We start from the raw sequence: 19,389 nt of genomic DNA, 5'->3' as shown, positions 1-19,389 counted from the left end.
GGCTACAGTCCACGGGGTCACAGAGAGCTGGACACAACTGAGTGACTAACACGCACACACACAGTGTTTCAATGGAAATGCTGCAATTCTGTTTTCACACTCATGACAATACCAACAACAAAGACAGACAAAGACGTATACTTTAAATTACTGGGATGACTACCTTATAACCAACTACCATCCTGCAATTTTAGGAGTCAAGTTATATTTGTGTTTACAGTCACACTGCAGCCCAGTGGTTCTGGGATAACGAGAAAATAAAAGAGGTAGATTTAATATGCAAATATGCTTTCAAGCCAAGTAAAACCAAAAGCTGGTGTACTGTGCTATAGGACTAATAGTTTCATGACTGTTCAGAGAGACCCAGTGGGAAAAATGAAACATCACAGGCAACTGTAGCAAAGGCAAGATGGCCTCAGCAGATCCCAGCATTATATTGCAATTAGGGCCACATTCACTCCGCAAGGATGATTTAATGAGTGTTGTCAATTTGCATTTGGCTAGAGTTTTATCATTTTATTCATAATCAACTTATACATTTATTTTGGTATTGCAGTTGCACAAATGCTATAGCTATGATTAAATTATACCTACTCTTAAGAATTCCACATTTAACTAGCATTAAAATAAGAGAAAGTCAATACTAGGTACAGCAGATAGCTGGCACTTCTGGGTGCACTCACATCACTTTCGTTTGGGAACTTCTCCTCCCCAACTGACACATCACACTATGGGTCACTGCCCCAACGAAGTAAGGAGACAAACCTATTCTTCCAGAAATAAAGGTTGGTCCAGAGCAGGCAAATTATGCAAGTAAGGCCAAAATAATTCTGAGAGGACTGACATGGATAAGAAGGTATTTCTCAAACATCAAAAGTTTAAGACCCACATAAACCTGCCAAGAAAAATGTTCCAGCACATGAAGAAAGCCTGCTGGAGACTAAAATCAATATAGCATAGCATCAAAAGGATGGCTGGACAAATGGATGGATGGTGGGATGAATGGATGGTGAGATGGATGGAGGGAAGAAAGAGGGAAAGACAGATTGATTAGATATTTATACAGGCCAAAAAGAAAAAAAAATACTGACATGATGATGTCATTACACTGAATTTCACATCCAAACCAATCCCCAAGAATGTCAATTTTGTATGAGTTCAACATGAATTTCTGTCATTTGTGACCGTAAGTTTTTTAACTAAAATAATGGAGGTCAATAAGAATGTCTTTCTTGAACAGGGGAAGGTTACTTAAATTTGAGAAACACTGAATTACATGATCTCCAGCTCTATAAAGTTCAAAGATCCTGTGTGTGTTTTAAATATTTCACCAGCTTAAAAAAAAAATTAGGATCTTTTCTTATAACCTCAGCACGCTTATGCAACAGAAAGTAGAAGTGAATACTTTTTTCATGATTATTACCAGTGATATTATATCAGATAGGAGACTCTTCTCTCTCAAGTTTAGATGTAATAAAATTAGTCCGAAAAGACAGTTTGAAAAAGTTAATCTTACTTTATGATTCAGAATCAAGGAAACAGTTTCAAAGAACACAGAAGCTAACAATGGCACCTAAGACTTTTAAAAGCAAGTTCACTACAAACTACAAATGGGGCATATATGGGGCATATATATACACACATATACACACACACATCCATATATATATTGAGTTGGAAAAGTTTGCTTTTTTCCATAACATCTTCGGGAAAAAACAAAGGAAACTTCCTGTCCTACCAATAAAAGGCTTTTAGAAGCTTTTAAGAATATTTATCAGAATGATACTTATAAACTTAACACTCAGTTTGCTTTACCTACCTGATATTTAGTTGGCAATACATATAAATTCCTGCCAGTTAGAGAAAATGAATAAAGCACTTACACCATGAAAAAAAAAAAGATTCAAAATAAAATGAGAATACCAAGTCAGTAAGTAAGATTACAGAGCTAAGTATCAAGTGAATGACTCATACGGAAAAGTTTCTTCAGTTTTTATTCTTAGGTTGTAATTCACAGGTACTTTTTTTTTTTTTAACTGAACCTGATTTAACAGATATTTCCAAGGCCACATCAATCAGCCACATCAATTGGTGAACTAAATCTGTATCTGTCCAGCTAAATTAATCTCATAGGAAGTCCTGCACAGTCAGTAGCTACTCTGCATTCAAAATTCAGTCATTTTTCAACCCTTCACTATCAATCAACTCAGTGATTTATTTAATTACTCTGCTGCTGCTGCTGCTGCTAAGTCGCTTCAGTCGTGTCCGACCCTGTGCAACCCCATAGACGGCAGCCCATCAGGCTCCCCCGTCCCTGGGATTCTCCAGGCAAGAACACTGGAGTGGGTTGCCATTTCCTTCTCCAATGCATGAAAGTGAAAAGTGAAAGTGAAGTCGCTCAGTCCTGTCTGACTCTTAGCGACCCCATGGACTGCAGCCCACCAGGCCCCTCCATCCATGGGATTTTCCAGGCAAGAGTACTGGAGTGGGGTGCCATTGCCTTCTCCGCAGTCCTTACCAAAGGCTTTTATCCTAAGAAGAGCCTTTATCCTACACTTAGCCCTGAAAACAAAGAAAGAAAACAACTCAATACAACAGTTACAGGTTTACCAAACTGTTAGTTTGAAAAATATTTGGGGGACAAACTAATAAACACCAAGCAGTTTTCCCCAGCCATGTTAAGTAGGAAAGAACTTTCTCCCAACCATTATTAAAATGTATTATGAAGTTCAAGCAGTTTAAAGTTAAATCATGTCTTCAAATCTAGAGGAAGCGAAGCATCTTGGTAAGACATACTCTCTGTAATCAGCTAAGGGTGAAGGTACAAACTCTACCCATACAACTTGAAAACACCTTCAAATATTTTTAAAGAAATGATATCAGAGACAAGACTCAAGTCACTGCTTCAGGTGGAACTATCTAAATAGGAGATTCTGTTGCACGACATAATCAAAACGCTACAAGTTGTTCATCTTCAGGGACTGAAGATGACTTCATGAAAATATTAGCAATTTCTATAGATCTTTAGATCACAAAGATAAGTCCTTTAGGACTTCCCTGGTGGCTCAGACAGTAAAGCCTCTGTCTACAATGCGGGAGACCGGGGTTTGATCCCTGGGTCAGGAAGATCCCCTGGAGAAGGAAATGGCAATCCACTCCAGTACTACTGCCTGGAAAATCCCATGGACAGAGGCGCCTGATAGGTTACAGTCCATGGGATCACAAAGAGTCGGACTTCACTGAGGGACTTCATTTTCACTTTAGATCACAAACTGAAAAAAAGTTAATGAAATGCATTACAAGCCTAAGTATTATATTAATATTAAACAAATACATTTATTTTGAGATATTTATGACTAACTGCCACTGCATTGGGTTCTACCACAGTTTTAGGAATCATGATCTTGTACTGGGGGCTTTAAAAATGGAACTAAATAGAAAACCTTGAGAACATTAGTGACAGAACAGCGATGAGAAGCATCATTTCAGGGGCTCCTGCGGATTCTTCCAGATTCAATCACATCCAAATTCAATCCACATGAGAACTTTTAGGGCACTAAAAAGTGCCTTAGAGCTGGCTATAAGGACCCTGGTTATAAGCAATACAAGGATAAAAGGAGATTATCACACCAGAATTACCATAATAAAAATATTAGAAATAATATCAAAGCCCGACTAAGTCAATACCCACAGGATTTTATTGTCTTCAACCTTAATGATTACTTAACAAAATGTTTAACAAAATGTTTGTCTGAAAATTGTGAAAAGGTTATATTCCTATATGATATAGAAATAATCATTTTAAAGAGTGAATAGCAATATTTATTTTACACCCATCATCTGACTTTAAGAAAAATATTTTGCCAATAATAATTACAGTTTCAAGAGATGAAAAAATAATATTAAAAACAAACAAGAAAGAATCCTGAACAGTGAACCTGGAACACCAACTAATTCACCACAGCTTTGCAGCGTTAAATAAAAAGTCTATCATAGAAAACTGTATGGGAGCGTAAAACTGCTGTTTCTGGACTTTGATCCAAGAAGTCATAAAAAGTTACCCTCATTTAATATCTCCTCTTTCCAGTATGTGCCAAATATTCTGCTTTTGTCTAGTACAAAACAAAGCACTAAAAAGTCAATCATATTACCTCCTCAATACTAAATAACATAAAACCCTGCCCACAATCACGGAGGCGGTAAGTAACTATTGAAAGGTAAATTATTCTAATATGCTGTCAAGAATAACAACAGCTGTTAAAGTGGCATTAGCACCAGAAAGGCTTCATCTGCAAAGGCGGGAGCACGTAAGCCCTTAATGAACATGGTATCTCAAACCTGTAGGACTGCAAAGTTTTCTACAACAGCAAGGGTGGGAGTTTTCCATAGGTTTTAGTTTCTAGTCGCAAACTAATTTTTATGCCAATAGATTATGTGATGAATTGTTCAACTGACGCTCTCAAATTCACTTAACCAGGTTTTGATTGCTAAAAACCATTTATTTGTGTGCTGCACGCTCTGGCTTTTAAGGAGGTGTTTAGCTCTGTATTGAAAGATATTATGGAAAACAATGTAATATAGCAGCAATAATTGCTTTCCAGGTCAATCAAAATTCACAGGTGTTTAAACGAGAGTTTAGGAGTGCCAGAACCTTCCTTCTATTCAATGACTACTATTGGGTGCAGACCATTCAGTCTGGGAAGAGAACAGAGACGCATACATAAATGTCAAACAATTAAATCAAATAAGGAGGAAATAGTTCTACCAATAAGCCTGTCTACAGATGCAGATAGCCAATCTAAGTAAATCCAAATTTATTTTAAATAAATAAACACGCAAACTGCCCCTACAGAACTATTGTATTTCACAAGTTTCCTGAATTACAACAGTATTCATTTTATACATACAAAATCTGAGAAAGGAGGGGAGCAAAGTAACACGAGCTTCTTGTTACACACACACACACACACACAACTTAGCTGTACAGTTAGTGTCTGCAGTAAGATTTTACCACAACCGTGTGAATCACACGGTGTTCAGCAGGTTGGCATTTTTATGTCCACCCTCTCATTCTTAAAATTTTAAGTCTCCAGTTAACGCTATCAAATATAAGCCCAAACTGGAATATTGTTTCTAGAAAAAATTATGGCTACACACAAGACTCAGATTATATTCTTCACACTGACAACTTCCAGCACTTTGTAATTCCTAAAACTGAGGGCCTGCACTATTCTTGAATATCTTCACTTTCGTTTTCCAACTTCTACTCAACATAAACTCTTCTCTCAAGATTACACACACACACACAGACACACACACACACACATCACAGAAAGTGTTCAGCCTACTCTCAACATCAACTGTAATATAAAAACTCCAGATGATCTAAATTTTACGCTAAGAAGTGTAATTTTGAGAATTGAGATTTTAATCCTATGCTACTTCGGAGAAAAAAAAATGTGAAAAGAAATGTAACTTAATTCATTTATTAGGAAAAAAATATTACTCTTCAAGTTTTGGCAGATTCTCAAAGTGAAGTGTTCTTATCTATGAGTTAAAAGCTACCGCCAAACACCCCCAAGTTTGTGTTTTTAAAGGGAGAGGAGAGAAAACAAAGAAAAGGATATCAACGCTGATTTTTAAATAAATAATTTCGTTCGTTCTTAATAATATGCCTAAGGCACATCTCTAAAGAACATCCCCCTACACACTTAAAAGATCAGCCCAGTTCTCCTGCCCAGTCTCTTATGCGCTGTAATTCATTAAGGGTGGAAGTGTGCAAACAGTGAAAGGAATCCGGGGACAGACGGCCTCGGAGGAGGCGACCTCTAGAAACTGTTGGCCTCCAGCAATGGATCATTCCAGGCCTAGAGGGGCTTGGTGCTCACCCCAAACGCGCAGAAAAGTGCCCTTCGGAAAGAAACCACTTTTATTCAGGGTTTATCCTCTGGTCACTCCAGATTAAATATTGTGATAGAAGACGAAAGCGACGGAGAAGAGGATTTTAAAAGGAAGGCGGAATAATTAAACAGAAGAGATAAGGTTTGTCCCCAAACCTTCACCTCTGTGAAAAACCCCCGAAGTCATCAAACCGATAGCAACCCTGAACGTTCGCTGGGAGAAACGGGAGTTAAAAAGACTCAACTAAGATTTCAAAAATATTACATCTGCAGGAATGTAAAGGAAGACAAAACTGTCAAAGAACGCGTTTTCAATAAAGCATCTCCCAGCCAGTGTGACCCGGGTGCCACCACCCAGCACAGCACCCGGCCCCACCGCGCCCCCCGGGAAAAGTGGGAAAGACGGGGGCAGTGCTGAAGTACCTTGTTTTGTCTCCAAAAGGCAACATAGCAAACGTGGGAAGTTGGAGGTGCACACCAGGCGGCCTCGGCGGACCCTGGACTGCAGGAGCCGTCGGGGGCGACGACTCGCCCAGGTGAGGCGGGTCGCTCGAAGCCGGCTTCCCTACGGTCCCCGCCGTCGCGCCGCCGCCCGCCGCCGCCCGCTCGCCCCGCGCCGCGCCGCCCCCTGGCGGGGAGCGCCAGGCCGGACCGCGGCCGTGCGCCGGCGGGTGGGAGCCCGGCGGCCAGCCCCGGCCGGCTCCTCCACCATCACCGCCCCGCGCGCGCCTCCCTCCCGCCCGAGGCGGCCAGCTCCTGCTGCCCGAAGGCCGCTGCCCCGAGCCGGCGACGGCGAAGTCCGGGCCCCTTCCCCAAAGGAGTGAGCCTGGGAGTCAGCCCGCGTCCGCGCGCAGCAGCCTCGCCCTCGCTGCGGCTTCGCATCAATTCTCCGGCTTCCGGGCACCCGCCCGCCTCCCACTCTTCGTTCCACCCTCCTAGCCCCTCGGCTTCAGCCTGGATGCCTCTCCAATTCTCCCGCGGGCGTTTCCCACGCGCGCCTCGACTGTCCGCTGCGCAGCCTCCTCCCCAAGCACAGGCTCCCTCCTTCCCACCCTCCGCAGCAGCCGGCCCGGCGCTTGGCTCCGGACCAGGAAGACTGGCCTCCGGGGTGGCCTCGGGCCGCGCGGGACCTGCCACCCCCCGGGGTCAGCTCTCCGCCGTCCTTTGTGTGCGCGCCGCCAGCCCCTCCGCGGAGCGCCTTCCACGCCGCCGCCTTGCGCGCAGACGCGAAGGAAAGGAAGAGCGCGGGACAACCAGGGGACTGGAAGCGGGGCAAAAGACGAAAGCACTCACTCTGGGAAGGTTCCGGCATGGTGCTGCCTTTGGGCTGCTTCTCGGTCTCGCCACTACCCCGGCTTCCCCGCCCCGCCAGGGCCGGGGCAAAGGGGGACGGGGGAGGAGCGGAGCCACGGGGACCGCGTTGGAAATGGTGCTTCCGGAGCTGCAGGGAAGGGGGTCAAAAACTGTTTTGGTTTCGCTAAGGAGATTTAGGGGAACCAGGAGGCTAGAGAAAGGCCCGTGAGAGCAAATATATGGAAATAATCTTGCTCCCAGGGAGTACCAGGGTTGCCGGCGTGTGGAGGGGGTGGGGGTGGGGGTTCGCATTTTTGGATTTGAACTTTTGTGAGCAAGTTGGATCGGATCCGACGCTTGGGTTTTTCGACTGTACTCGCCTTAAAAGTCGAGGTCTCTACACCGTAAGATCATGGCCCAACTTTAAAAGCAAAGGGCCTGAGAGTGGAGACTGTTTAATGCTTAAAGAAGGGGAAAATTCAATAGAGGAGAGAGAGAAACCCCAGGTCACGCTCCATGCCCCGGCCGGGTCTTCCGTGGCTCCTCTTCTTACCTGGTGCCTTTCCTAACAAAGTAAGAGAAGGTAAAGTCCCAGTGATCGTCCAGCCACGCTTCGACCGAGTCCTGGTCCCACTGCTGTTGCGGCCGCGCGGAGCCGGGGCCGGCCCTCTCCATGATCAGCGCGGCGTGTCTCTGCGGTCAGCTGGTGCTGGTTTTCCACTCCAGCTGGGGTCCCTCCCTCCGAGGAGCAGAACTCGCCTCGTGACCCTCCCCCTTCGCCCTGCTTCAGTCGGGCCGGCTTTCGGCGGAGCTGCTCAGTCGCCGGGCCAGCCTCCTGCCGCGCCCCGCCTCTCCAGGTCCTCACCGTTTCCAGGTGCGGCGGGCGGGGGGTGGGGGTGCCGCAGCCCCGCGCCTTCCCCGGGGTCTGTCTGAGACTGGCTCTGGAAGTCTCTCTAGTCTCTAGATTCCGGGGCGGCCGGGGCGGCGACTGGCGAGCTCTCCGGAAGCCTAGTGGCCAGGACTAGAAAGGAGGCCGGGCGGCCGCTGGGGTGCGCTGCATGCCAAGCCGGCTCCGGAGGAGCGCGCAAAGGTGACGGTGGATGTGTTCGCTGAGCGTCCCTCTCTAGGCAAGGGAAGGTCACGCTGTGGAGACCCAGCCCAAACCCAGAGAGCTGTAGCTGGGGAAATTTTCGCCCGAAAATGAGAGGTGCTGGTAGCCGGTAGCTGGTAGCGCTCTTCTCTCCGGGCCTGGGAGAACAATGAGTGTCCTGCCTCACTTTCCGCCAGATCAGCGCGTGGGTCTGGGAGGAGCTGGGACCCACCTCCCACGAAGCCCTGACGGCGCAACGGCTCAGGGCGCCCCAGCCAAGGACCACATCTGGGGTGACGAGATCCGGGACGTGAGTCACCAAAATAGATTGAACAGTCCTGGTGGGTAACTTCTAACAGAGCCATTCCTGTGATTAACGTTAATAACCATAGTAAGTATAAATTAACTGCCTTCAAGATAAAGGTAAATTGAGATACAATAATCACCATGGTTTGTGTATGAAATCACAAATCTCCATACAAGTAGGTTAACTTGATCTATGGGCAGTCCCCAGGTACCGTGCAGAGCAGCCAGTTAGCCCAGTTTTTAATTCGTCATTTATATTGAACTGGAATTAAAGTACACATACCACACAAAAAAATGTATCCGTTTAAAAGGGCTCAGCATTCCTACCCTGTTTTGTCGTTATCCTTATCATGCTTTGATAGGGCTTCCCTTGTGGCTCAGCTGGTAAAGAAACTGCCTGTAACTGCGGGAGACCTGGGTTCGATCCCTGGGTTGGGATGATCCCCTGGAGAAGGGAGAGGCTACCCACTCCAGTATTCTGGCCTGGAGAATTCCCTGGACTGTATAGTCTGCTGCTGCTGCTGCTGCTGCTGCTAAGTTGCTTCAGTCGTGTCCGACTCTGTGCGACCCCAGATTCTCCAGGCAAGAACACTGGAGTGAGTCGCCATTTCCTTCTCCAATGCATGAAAGTGAAAGTCAAAGTGAAGTTGCTCAGTCGTGTCCCACTCTTCGCGACCCCATGGACTGCAGCCTACCAGGCTCCTCCGCCCATGGGATTTTTCCAGGCAAGAGTACTGGAGTGGGTTGCCATTGCCTTCTCGGCTGTATAGTCTAAGGGGCTGCAAAGAGTCAGACACGACTGAGCGACTTTCACTTCACTTCTATCATGCTTCACAAAAAAGAATTGGGAGTCTTCCCTTGCTTTATTCTCATCCCCATCTCCCTGCAGTTTTAATATGGTATTTTGCAATGACCTAATTTTTTTGGCAGCATTAAACTGGAGCTGTGTGTTTCACAACGTGTGAACGACACCATTAGCAGTGATATACCAAAAGTGATTTAGCTGACATACTTTTAACAAACTCCTTTCAAAATATTCTTGGCAAGAATGTAAGACATTACTCACTACATAGAAACACGTAATTAAACAGATAGTATGAGAACTTTAAGAAATGTCTTCCAGTCCCCCAGTGCAATGGTTTATACTTCCTTCATTAAATAATTGTCCTTTTGTCATTTCCATTTCTTCGAAACTTCACTGCTTTATGCAAGTAGCCACAAACTAGTAAAAAGCAAGCAAAGGAGTATGAAATAATACATGATAAGTTATATCAGATTTTAAAATGAGGATGATCTTCTAATTTCTTACTATGATCGTGATTATAGTGCTCATGACCTAAAGACCATCTCCTCAGTGCTCAATGTTTCTCTGTGGAAGGTCATGCATTTCTCCTCTCAGGAGGTCAATTATATTTTAAAATTCTACTTCCAACTAAGGATGGAGTGAATTTTTGGCTTAAAATGCTTGCTTTGGTTGGCTACCATGATTAAATAAACAGACATTATCCAAATGTCCATTTTCTCTCCCAACCTGAAAGGGTTAAATTATAAGACACCAGGAAGGTGTCTAAAAATATTGTGCAAGAAAAACAATCCCTGGACTCTCCGATCAGTGCGTCTCAGTTCTGTGTGGTATAGATGTTGGGTGGGGGTTACTGTGAAGGCCGTTACCTGAGTGAGTATATCTCAAGGGATGGGATGAGGCATTTCAAACTGTTCTAGTCTCTAGAAAACTCAGAACAGTACCTCTTGTAACTCTAAAGTACTTAAAGTTAAGAATATTTTGAATTGGCCTCACCCTGGCATCTTGTTCTCCGGCTCCTTTTATTCTTTATCCCAATTTCCTCCATTTTTTTTTAACATACATTCTAACTTATTGGTATGGATTGCTCTAAGCATATCAAATCTTGTTTTAGAATAAGTTGAAGGATGAGTAAATAATAAACATTACGAGGAAATAACTTGGAAAGTGATGTAAATGCTACTTAACAACAACAAAAAAATGCAATGACCTAACAGACAAGCCCTCCAACCTGTTATATTCTCATTGTACTAGGAAAAAACCCAAATCTCTAACATGGCTTACAAGGTTCTGTATGACTTTTACTCATTTCTGTTGCTAAAGGTTTTGTTCATACAACTAGAAAAAACAAATAAAACCATGGATGATCAAATTCCTTTTCCAAAAGAGAACACAGATTATAAAAGTCATGACATCTTTCCTGCCTTGTTTTTTTTTCAAATACTACATAGTATCTTCTTTTTTCTTACAGCAAACATATATTCTAAGCTTGAGAAAATTGAGTAAATATATTAGCACATATAATAGGATCTAGGTCCCTCATTGTTGAAGGGGAAGCCTAGAAGGTACATTGTGATGTTGAAATGGAATTGGAGGTTAAAAATTAAATGTGTGTGTGTGTGTGTGTGTGCATGTGTGCATGATGTGGGGAAATCCCACATGACAAGGAAATGCAGGCAGCTTTTAAGAGCTGTGGGCAGCCTCCAGCTGATAGCCTACAAGGAGCTCCAGCCACCAAGAAAATTAATTTTTTGGTATTATAACTGCAAGATTAAGAACTAAAGTGAGCTCAAAAGCAGATATTTCCCCAGTCACACCTCAATTCAGACCACAACCACAATTCCAGCCAATAAACTGATTGCACCCTTATGAGATGCTAAGCAGTAGACATCTTCATAATCAACATCTTAATAACACTGAGTCCTATATCTATTAATGTATGTATTTATCCATTTACTTCAATCTTTTAGAATTTCTCCCGGCAGTGTCTTGAAGTTTTTAGTGTACATGTCTTACATGTATTTTGTTTAACTTATTTCAATATATATCCCACTATCACTGAGAAATACTAGAAGCAATGATATTCATGTGGCAGAATATACACTTAGTCCTAGATTTTGGCTTAACAATGTGTTTCTTCACTTTAAAAGAAACCAAGAGTCTCTGTAGAAGACTCCAGGTCTGTGACAGGGAAAGTGCAAAATATACCTGGAAAAATCTTGTTTTGACAGAATATAAGAAAGACTTAAACATAATGCCAGCATTTCAGAACAGAGGGCTTCCGAAGCACAATGCAAATCTGAAACAATTAGAATATCAAAATACATATTGATATATATTGACATATATTGATAGTAACAAATTTTAAATCATTGACTAAAATAAGAAACTGTGATTCCATACTGATATAAATAAATAACTAATAAGCAAATAAACAGAAGAGAAAGGAATGTTCCTTACAATAGAATGTCAACAAAATGAATATAAAAGGAATCATGTAATTACAAAATCATTGAAAAGAAGTTGTTAGTCACTCAGTCACCTCCGACTCTTTGGGACCCCATGGACTATAGCCCACCAGGCTCTGTCCATAGAATTCTCCAGGCAAGAATACTGGAGTGGGTAGCCATTCCCTTCTCCAGGGGATCTTCTTGACCTAGGGGTTGAACCTGGGTTTTCTGTATATCAGATGGATTCTTTTACTGTCTGAGCCACTAGGGAAGCCCAGAAAAATCACTAATGGTCACTAGAATTAACTGATGAGAGTGTGATGATGGGTGGGATATTTACATAGCTTAAAGTATCACCTGGCAGGTTTCTTATTATATTCCATGGGCAAATAGTATCTTTACAACAAAGAGCCTCTAACCAAGTGATTCAGTATCACTTATATGGGGACAAACTAACAGTATACACATTTAGTAGAACATACTGAAAAGGATACAACATTACATTTATGTCATTACTGTCAAAATTGAGAATCTAATCATGAGGATGAGATTGATGGAGGGACATTCTGCAAAATAACTGGCCTGCATGCTTCAAAGATTTCAAGGTCAAGAAAGGTAAAGACTGAGCTGTAGTTATTCATTGCTATGGAATGATATTACCACAATATTAGTGGCTTAAAGCAACACACATGCATTATCTCTGTTTCTGTGAATAAGGAGTCTAGGTTGGTTGAGCTGGACACTCTGCTCAGGGGTGTCTCATAAGGCAATCAAGGTGCTGGCCAGATCTACAATCTCATCTGAGGCTCAACTGGAGAAGGATCCTGTTCTAAGATTACTCAGACTGTTGGCAGAATTAACTTTCTTGGGATTACAGAACTGAGAAATTCTTTCTCTTGCTGGATGCTGGCTGAAACTTTTACAGGTCACTGGCTGGAGGCCCCTCTCTGGTTCTCAAAGCCACTTTCAGTGCCTTGCCATGTGGAGCTTTCCAACATGGCCACTTGTTTCCTCAGAACCAGCAAGGGAGACAGCCTCCAGCAAGAAGGGCAGTTTTTAATAATGTCATCAAAACTGTCACAGACGCATCATCACGTGCATATGTTTGCCGTATTGTTTGTTGGAAGTGTGGGCAAAAGAACACGTTGCCTGCCATTTCAGTAAGCAGCGAATGTTGCCTGCCATCAAGCCTTCAGCCACTGCAGCTGTCCCAGCTGTGTGCCCAGAGGGGGATATAGGACGGAGACACACAGGATACTAGTCTAGATAGTTAAGATGCATATCTAAAAGGACTCATTTCTATTACCCCAGACTCTAGCATCTTCCCATACACAGAAAAGCACTAAAATCATTCATTTCAGATGGCTGTGTGTGTGTATGATTAGCAGTAATATTTTGATGTTTGACAACATGGTTTTTGTTTTGTTTTTTCAGCAAAGACTCTTTCATGTCCTGGCTCCTCCCTTATCTCCTTGGAATAGTCCCTCAGAGCTATTTGAGAGGATGTGTCCTAGGCTACGGGCTTCTGTAGTGGCTCTGATGGTAAAGAATCTGCCTGCAATGCAGAAGACAGGTTCGATCCTTGGGTCAGGAAGATCCCCTGGAGAAGGGAATGACAACCCACTCCAGCATTCTTGCCTGGAGAATTCCAGGAACAGAGGAGCCTGGTGGACTACAGCCCATGGGGTCACAAAGAGTTGGAGACAACTGAGTGACTAACACTTTCACTTTTCATCCTAGGCTATAGTCCTTAGTAAGGCCAATGAATAAAATATAATTCTCAACTTTTAGGTTGTACATTATTTTTTAGTAGAAAGAAACAAATGAAGGTTTTGCCCTTGATCATACCAGGGTGTAAATAGAGGATGAAGGGATCATGGAGGCTACCTCAAGAATCCACCTAGAATAATATTGTAGAATAAAGTATAGTGATTGGGACATAACATGTGTTCAGTAGCTATTTGTTGGGTCAATTTAAAAAGAAATGTGGGCTTTTTAAAGAGTATTTTGGCAGTTGTTTTTGTTCAGTCATTAAGTCTTTGTGACTGTGGACTGCAGCGCACCAGGCTCTTCTGTCCTCCACTCTCTCCCAGACTTTGCTCAAATTCCTGTCCATTGCATCAGTGATGCTATCTAATCATCTCATCCTCTGCTGCCCCCTTCTCCTTTTGCCTTTAGTCTTTCCCAGCATCAGGGTCTTTTCCAAGGAGTCAGCTTTTTGCATCAGGTTGCCAAAGTATTGGAGCTTCAGCTTCAGCATCAGTACTTCCATTGAAGATTCAGGACTGATTTCCTTTAGGATTGATTTCCTTGGTTTGACTGGTTTGATTTCCTTGCAGTCCATAGGACTCTCAAGCGTCTTCTCCAGCACCACAATTCAAAAGCATCAATTCTTTGGCACTCAGCCTTCTTTATGGTCCAACTCTCACATCTGTGCATGACTACTGGAAAAAACAGTTTTGACCATACGGACCTTTGTCAGCAAAGTGAGGTCTCTGCTTTGTGAAATGTTGTCTAGGTTTGTCATAGCTTTCCTTCCAAGGAGCAAGTGTCTTTTAATTTCACGGCTGCAGTCACTATCCACATTGATTTTGGAGCCCAATAAAATAAAATCTGTCATTGCTTCCACTTTTCCCCTTTTATTTCCCCCTTTTATGAAGTGATGGAACTGGATTCCATGGTCTTAGTTTTTTGAATGTTGAGTTTTAAGGCAGCTTTTTCACTCTCCTCTTTCACCATTGTCAAGCGGCTCTAGTTCCTCTTCACTTTCTGTCATAAGGGTGGTATCATCTGCATATCTGAAGCTGTTGATACTTCTCCCAACAATCTTGATTCCAGCTTGTGATTCATCAAGCCTGGCAGTTGTATGATGCTTATTTAACTGCATGTAAATTAAATAAGCAGGGTGACAATATACAGTCTTGTCATACTCTTTTCCTAATTTTGAACCAGTCCATGTCTGGTTCCAACTGTTGCTTCTTGACCTGCATACAAGTTTCTCAGGAGGCAGGTAAGGTGGTCTGGTATTCCCATCTCTTTAGGAATTTTCCACAGTTTTCTGTGATCCACACAGTCAAAGGCTTTGGTGTAGTCAATGAAGCAGAAATAAATGTTTTTCCTGGAATTCCCTTGCTTTCTCCAGGATCCAATGAATGTTGAGAATTTTATCTCTGGTTCCTCGGCCTTTTCTAAATCCATCTTGTACATTTTGAAATTCTCGATTCATGTACTGCTGAAGCCTAGCTAGAAGGATTTTGAGTATAAACTTGCTAGCATGTGATATGAGTGTAATTATATGGTAGTTTGAACATTCTTTGGCATTGCCCTTCTTTTGGAATGGAAAGGCATTCCATTGGGATTGGAATGAAAACTTATTTTTTCCAGTCCTGTGGCCACTGCTGAGTCTTCCAAATTTGTTGAGATATTGAATGCCGCACTTAACAGCATCATCTTTTAGAATTTTGAAGTGAAGTGAAGTCTCTCAGTCGTGTCCAACACTTTGCGACCCCATGGACCGTAGCCTACCATGCTCCTACGTCCATGGGGTTTTCCAGGCAAGAGTACTGGAGTGTGTTGCCATTTCCTTCTCCAGAGGATCTTCCCAACCCAGAATTGGGAAGATTTAAAATTTTAAATAGCTTTAAATTTTCACTCAGCTTTGATACTGCCTATGGCAGTACTTTTGCTTATTGGCTATATGTAAATATGTCAGCAACTAATCTTTGGGAAAGGTTTATTCTTTCAGTGGTCTGTGGAAGTCTTATCACTCTTCATAAGACCATCCCTTATTCTTAGCAGCACTAGGCTCATGTGACCTAGCAGTTTTCTACAGAGAGCGTTGGAGTACCTATTGCAAGGTGTCACACGGTAGGGATCAGCTTAATATTTTAACTGCGTAAATTTAAATCAAACCATAATTATCAATTTCAAAGACAGAGCCAACCTATGAATAATAAGACTGTGTTATGGTGCAGTGCAATGATTTCAATCAGTACACAGCATTTTCCCTCCAAATCAAACATAGGGTTTTTTACCTAAGTCTCTTGAAGCAGCCAAGAATTCTATTTGATATATAAAGGCTGATCCATGTGGAGAGACATTACACAGTGGATGGCGAGCAGCTGTTCTTCCCATCAAGGAAGGTCACAACGAGAGGAAATGGACTTACATTCAAACAGGAGAGATTTTGGACAGATACTAGACACACGTTCCTGACAAAGGGATGCAGCACAGATGGATTCAGGATGAAAAACAACTGTGGAATTTCCCCCTAGCAACTTTTACAAATGAGGTGGACAACCATCTGTTGGTAACGCTTTGAAGTCCTGTCTCAGGGCAGATCAACCTCAGGAACTCCTGAGGCTTCTCACTGCCCTTTCACCTGCATCTGCAGAAGATATTAAACAGAAGAATGGTGTTGTTTTAATTGATCAGTATAATATGCACCATTCACAGAAACATGAAATAACCTAAAACACCTATATCCAGAACAAACCTATCCTCCTTTCATCCACTTTCCTGTTAAAGAAAAGATTTCATTCTCTAGAGAAAATATCTTGTGCTAGTCAGAATGGCTAAAAATAAAATAATTAGTTTAGAAAGAAATAGCAAGGAGTGAAACACTTTTAAAAGTCAACTGCATCTGGGTGTGACACACTTAACTAAAAACCAGTTTAAAAGTAGGTCATTTAAAAATAGACTCTTTAAAGGTTAAAGGAACACAAATGTGTATGTTTAAATGTAAATCAAGAGATATAGTTTTGTTGATCTTGATCCTAGCCTGGAGAATCATTTGTCTTTCCTTTGTAAGTTACAGACTAAAATTTTTTTAGGTGATGCTCAGTCTCATTTAAAATATCTCAGATGACTGCATAGACATCATTATGAAGCCTGCTGCTGCTGCTGCTAAGTCGCTTCAGTCGTGTCCGACTCTGTGCGACCCCATAGACGGCAGCCCACCGGGCTCCCCCGTCCCTGGGATTCTCCAGGCAAGAACATTGGAGTGGGTTGCCATTTCCTTCTCCAATTATGAAGCCTGCCTTTTTCCAAATATGTAAGGGAAGTGTGATATAATTATAATGCCACAGAAAAAAAAAAAAAAAAGAACCTCAAGACCAGAGATATTTTCATCTCTTAAGAGTAGCTTTTGGATAACTTGTTTGACTCAACTCTTTGAAAACAAAAGTCAACATTTTATAATTTAATAAAATCAACTAAAACTCAAAAAAGACCCAAAGTATTAGGGATACTTATGCAAAATTCTTCATTCAACTTTGCTACATGCCTTGAAAATAATACATGTTTTAAATAAACAAAGGCTGTATGGAGATGAAGCCAGAAGTTCATTCTTTTCACAGTGACTCAGTTTTCCCATTCACTTCTTATAGGGAAATGACCAATATGTTGACAGTAGGTGATGTGCAACATCCTAGTCTGGAAGTTCCAGGATAAAATTCCAGCTATGCTTACATAAAACGTTGTCTTTAAATAATAGCACTTCCAAGAAGAGCAATCAATAAATCAGTTGAAAGAAGGAACTGCTCTATGGAACAGGCCCTGCCTGATTCCTTCAGTTCATCTGTTTTCATTCTTCTCTGTCAGTGGAATCACTGAGGTGGTGCATGTATTGGAAGTATTGTGCAATACTGGTCTGAGAACTTGAAAAACATTTCTATAATGTCTTAAAACTCTAGAATTGATCAATGTAAGTTGTTGTCTCTTTGCCATAGTTATCTTGGAAAGCCTTATGTTTTTATAAACTGTGTTGCCATTGCTCAAAACATTTTGGGAAGTTTCTCTTTGAATTGCTTTCAGAGTCTGCATTTGACTTTTTGCATCTCTTCAGTAGTGACAATATTTTGGTTTGTAGATTTCATGCTGAGAGTGATTTTTTTTTTTTTTTTTGGTATATTTTAAAGAGCCCAAAGTTACTTCACCTATGGTCTGGCGGGAAATATGAAGGTTTTTTGTGTTTTTTTTTTTTTTAAATGGTTACAAGGTTATGAGACTGATTTTTATAGTCTAGATTAGAAGTGTTGGAGAAGACTCTTGAGAGTCCCTTGGACTGTAAGGAGATCCAACCAGTCCATTCTGAAGGAGATTAGCCCTGGGCTTTCTTTGAAAGGAATGATGCTGAAGCTGAAACTCCAGTACTTTGGCCACCTCATGCGAAGAGTTGACTCATTGGAAAAGACTCTGATGCTGGGAGGGATTGGGGGCAGGAGGAGAAGGGGACAACAGAGGATGAGGTGGCTGGATGGCATCACTGACTCAATGGACGTGAATCTCAGTGAACTCTGGGAGTTGGTGATGGACAGGGAGGCCTGGCGTGCTGCAATTCATGGGGACACGACTGAGCGACTGATCTGATCTGATCTGATCTGATTATCCTGTTTGTCAGCTATGTGACTGCCCAACACCTCAGTTCCTTTATTTGTAACAAGAGTAACAATGGTTCACATAGACTTGTTCTATTAAGTGATATAATAAATACACCATAGTAGTCAGAGTGCCCAGCACACAGTTAAACAGTTCTCACCTGGAGAATAACTCCATGAAGGGATTTCTAGGCCTCTCCTTTCTATTAAACTCTCAATCCATTAATTCAGATCCAGCACATCATTCAAAACTGACCCCAAATCCATTCTCTGAAGTCACCTTTTTTGTGTAAATAATTCATTTTGTAATTTTCTCTTTTTCCAAGCAGTCATGGAGTCCTTAAGACTGATCTTTCATCATGACTCTTAAATCTTTTTCTCCAACCCACTTCCTGTCTTCAATCCTTGAAGCCATGCCTTCTCCATGCTACAGGCAGAGTGATCTTTCCGAAGTGTTAGCCTGATGGAGTCACTTCCCTCTTAAAACATTTTAATGTCTCCCCATTATCCTCTGGTAGAGGACAATCTTCTCAGTAGGACATAGAAAGCTATTTGTGATCTGAAGTTGGTTGACTGCAGAAACTCAATGCCACATTTCTTTAAATGTAGCATATTCTCATGTTCCTAGGATTTTGCATGAGGCTGAAATTTGTTCTCCTTTGCTCCTGGCTAATTCCTACTATTTCCTCTGGATTTATTTTAGACATTTAGTGCTCCAGGAAGCTCAACACTCTCGGGCCCTCTAAGGGCCCCACTTCCCACACAAGGTTTATTTATGTATACCTCATAAGTAATCTCATAACACCTGCTCAGCCATTGCACTGTATTGTTACCCTTTATTTGAAATTTATTTACAGGTACTGTGTCTTATTAATACCAGTCTTAGTTACACCCTCCAGGACCCTGTGTTCATATTTGTATCCCTAGGAACATAATGTGCTCAGTTTCAGTTGTGTCTGACTCTTTGCGACCCCATGAACTGTAGCCAGGCTCCTCTGTCCATGGGATTATCCTGGAAGAACACTGGAGTGGGTTGCCATTTCGTCCTCCAGGGAACATAATAGGGCTCAGTAATCATTTATAGGATGAACGAATGAATGAATAATGTTTCTGACGTCTTATTTACTGTTCTTGTGACTCATTAACAATTTTTATTGCTATTAAGATTTTT

General features: G+C 42.2%; 1 protein-coding gene across 3 annotated transcripts in view; it reads right to left on the bottom strand.

The window, feature by feature from the left end:
- PDE5A (phosphodiesterase 5A) overlaps positions 1-8,099 on the bottom strand; it is a 148,346-nt gene extending 140,247 nt beyond the window's left edge. Inside the window, exon 1 of one of the 3 annotated variants that reach the window (XM_061419286.1) lies at positions 7,747-8,099. In XM_061419286.1, the coding sequence (XP_061275270.1) occupies positions 7,747-7,868 (122 nt within the window). In that variant the 5' untranslated portion in view covers positions 7,869-8,099. Of the gene's footprint in view, positions 1-6,323; positions 6,490-7,193; positions 7,478-7,746 lie in introns of those variants that run through there. The other 2 variants (XM_061419288.1, XM_061419287.1) reach the window with 2 other exon arrangements.
- Positions 8,100-19,389: the final 11,290 nt, after the last annotated feature.

This window comes from Bos javanicus, chromosome 6, assembly GCF_032452875.1.
Source record: "Bos javanicus breed banteng chromosome 6, ARS-OSU_banteng_1.0, whole genome shotgun sequence".
In the NCBI taxonomy this organism is placed as follows: Eukaryota; Metazoa; Chordata; class Mammalia; order Artiodactyla; family Bovidae; genus Bos; species Bos javanicus.
This window is presented reverse-complemented; position numbering and strand designations above follow the sequence as displayed.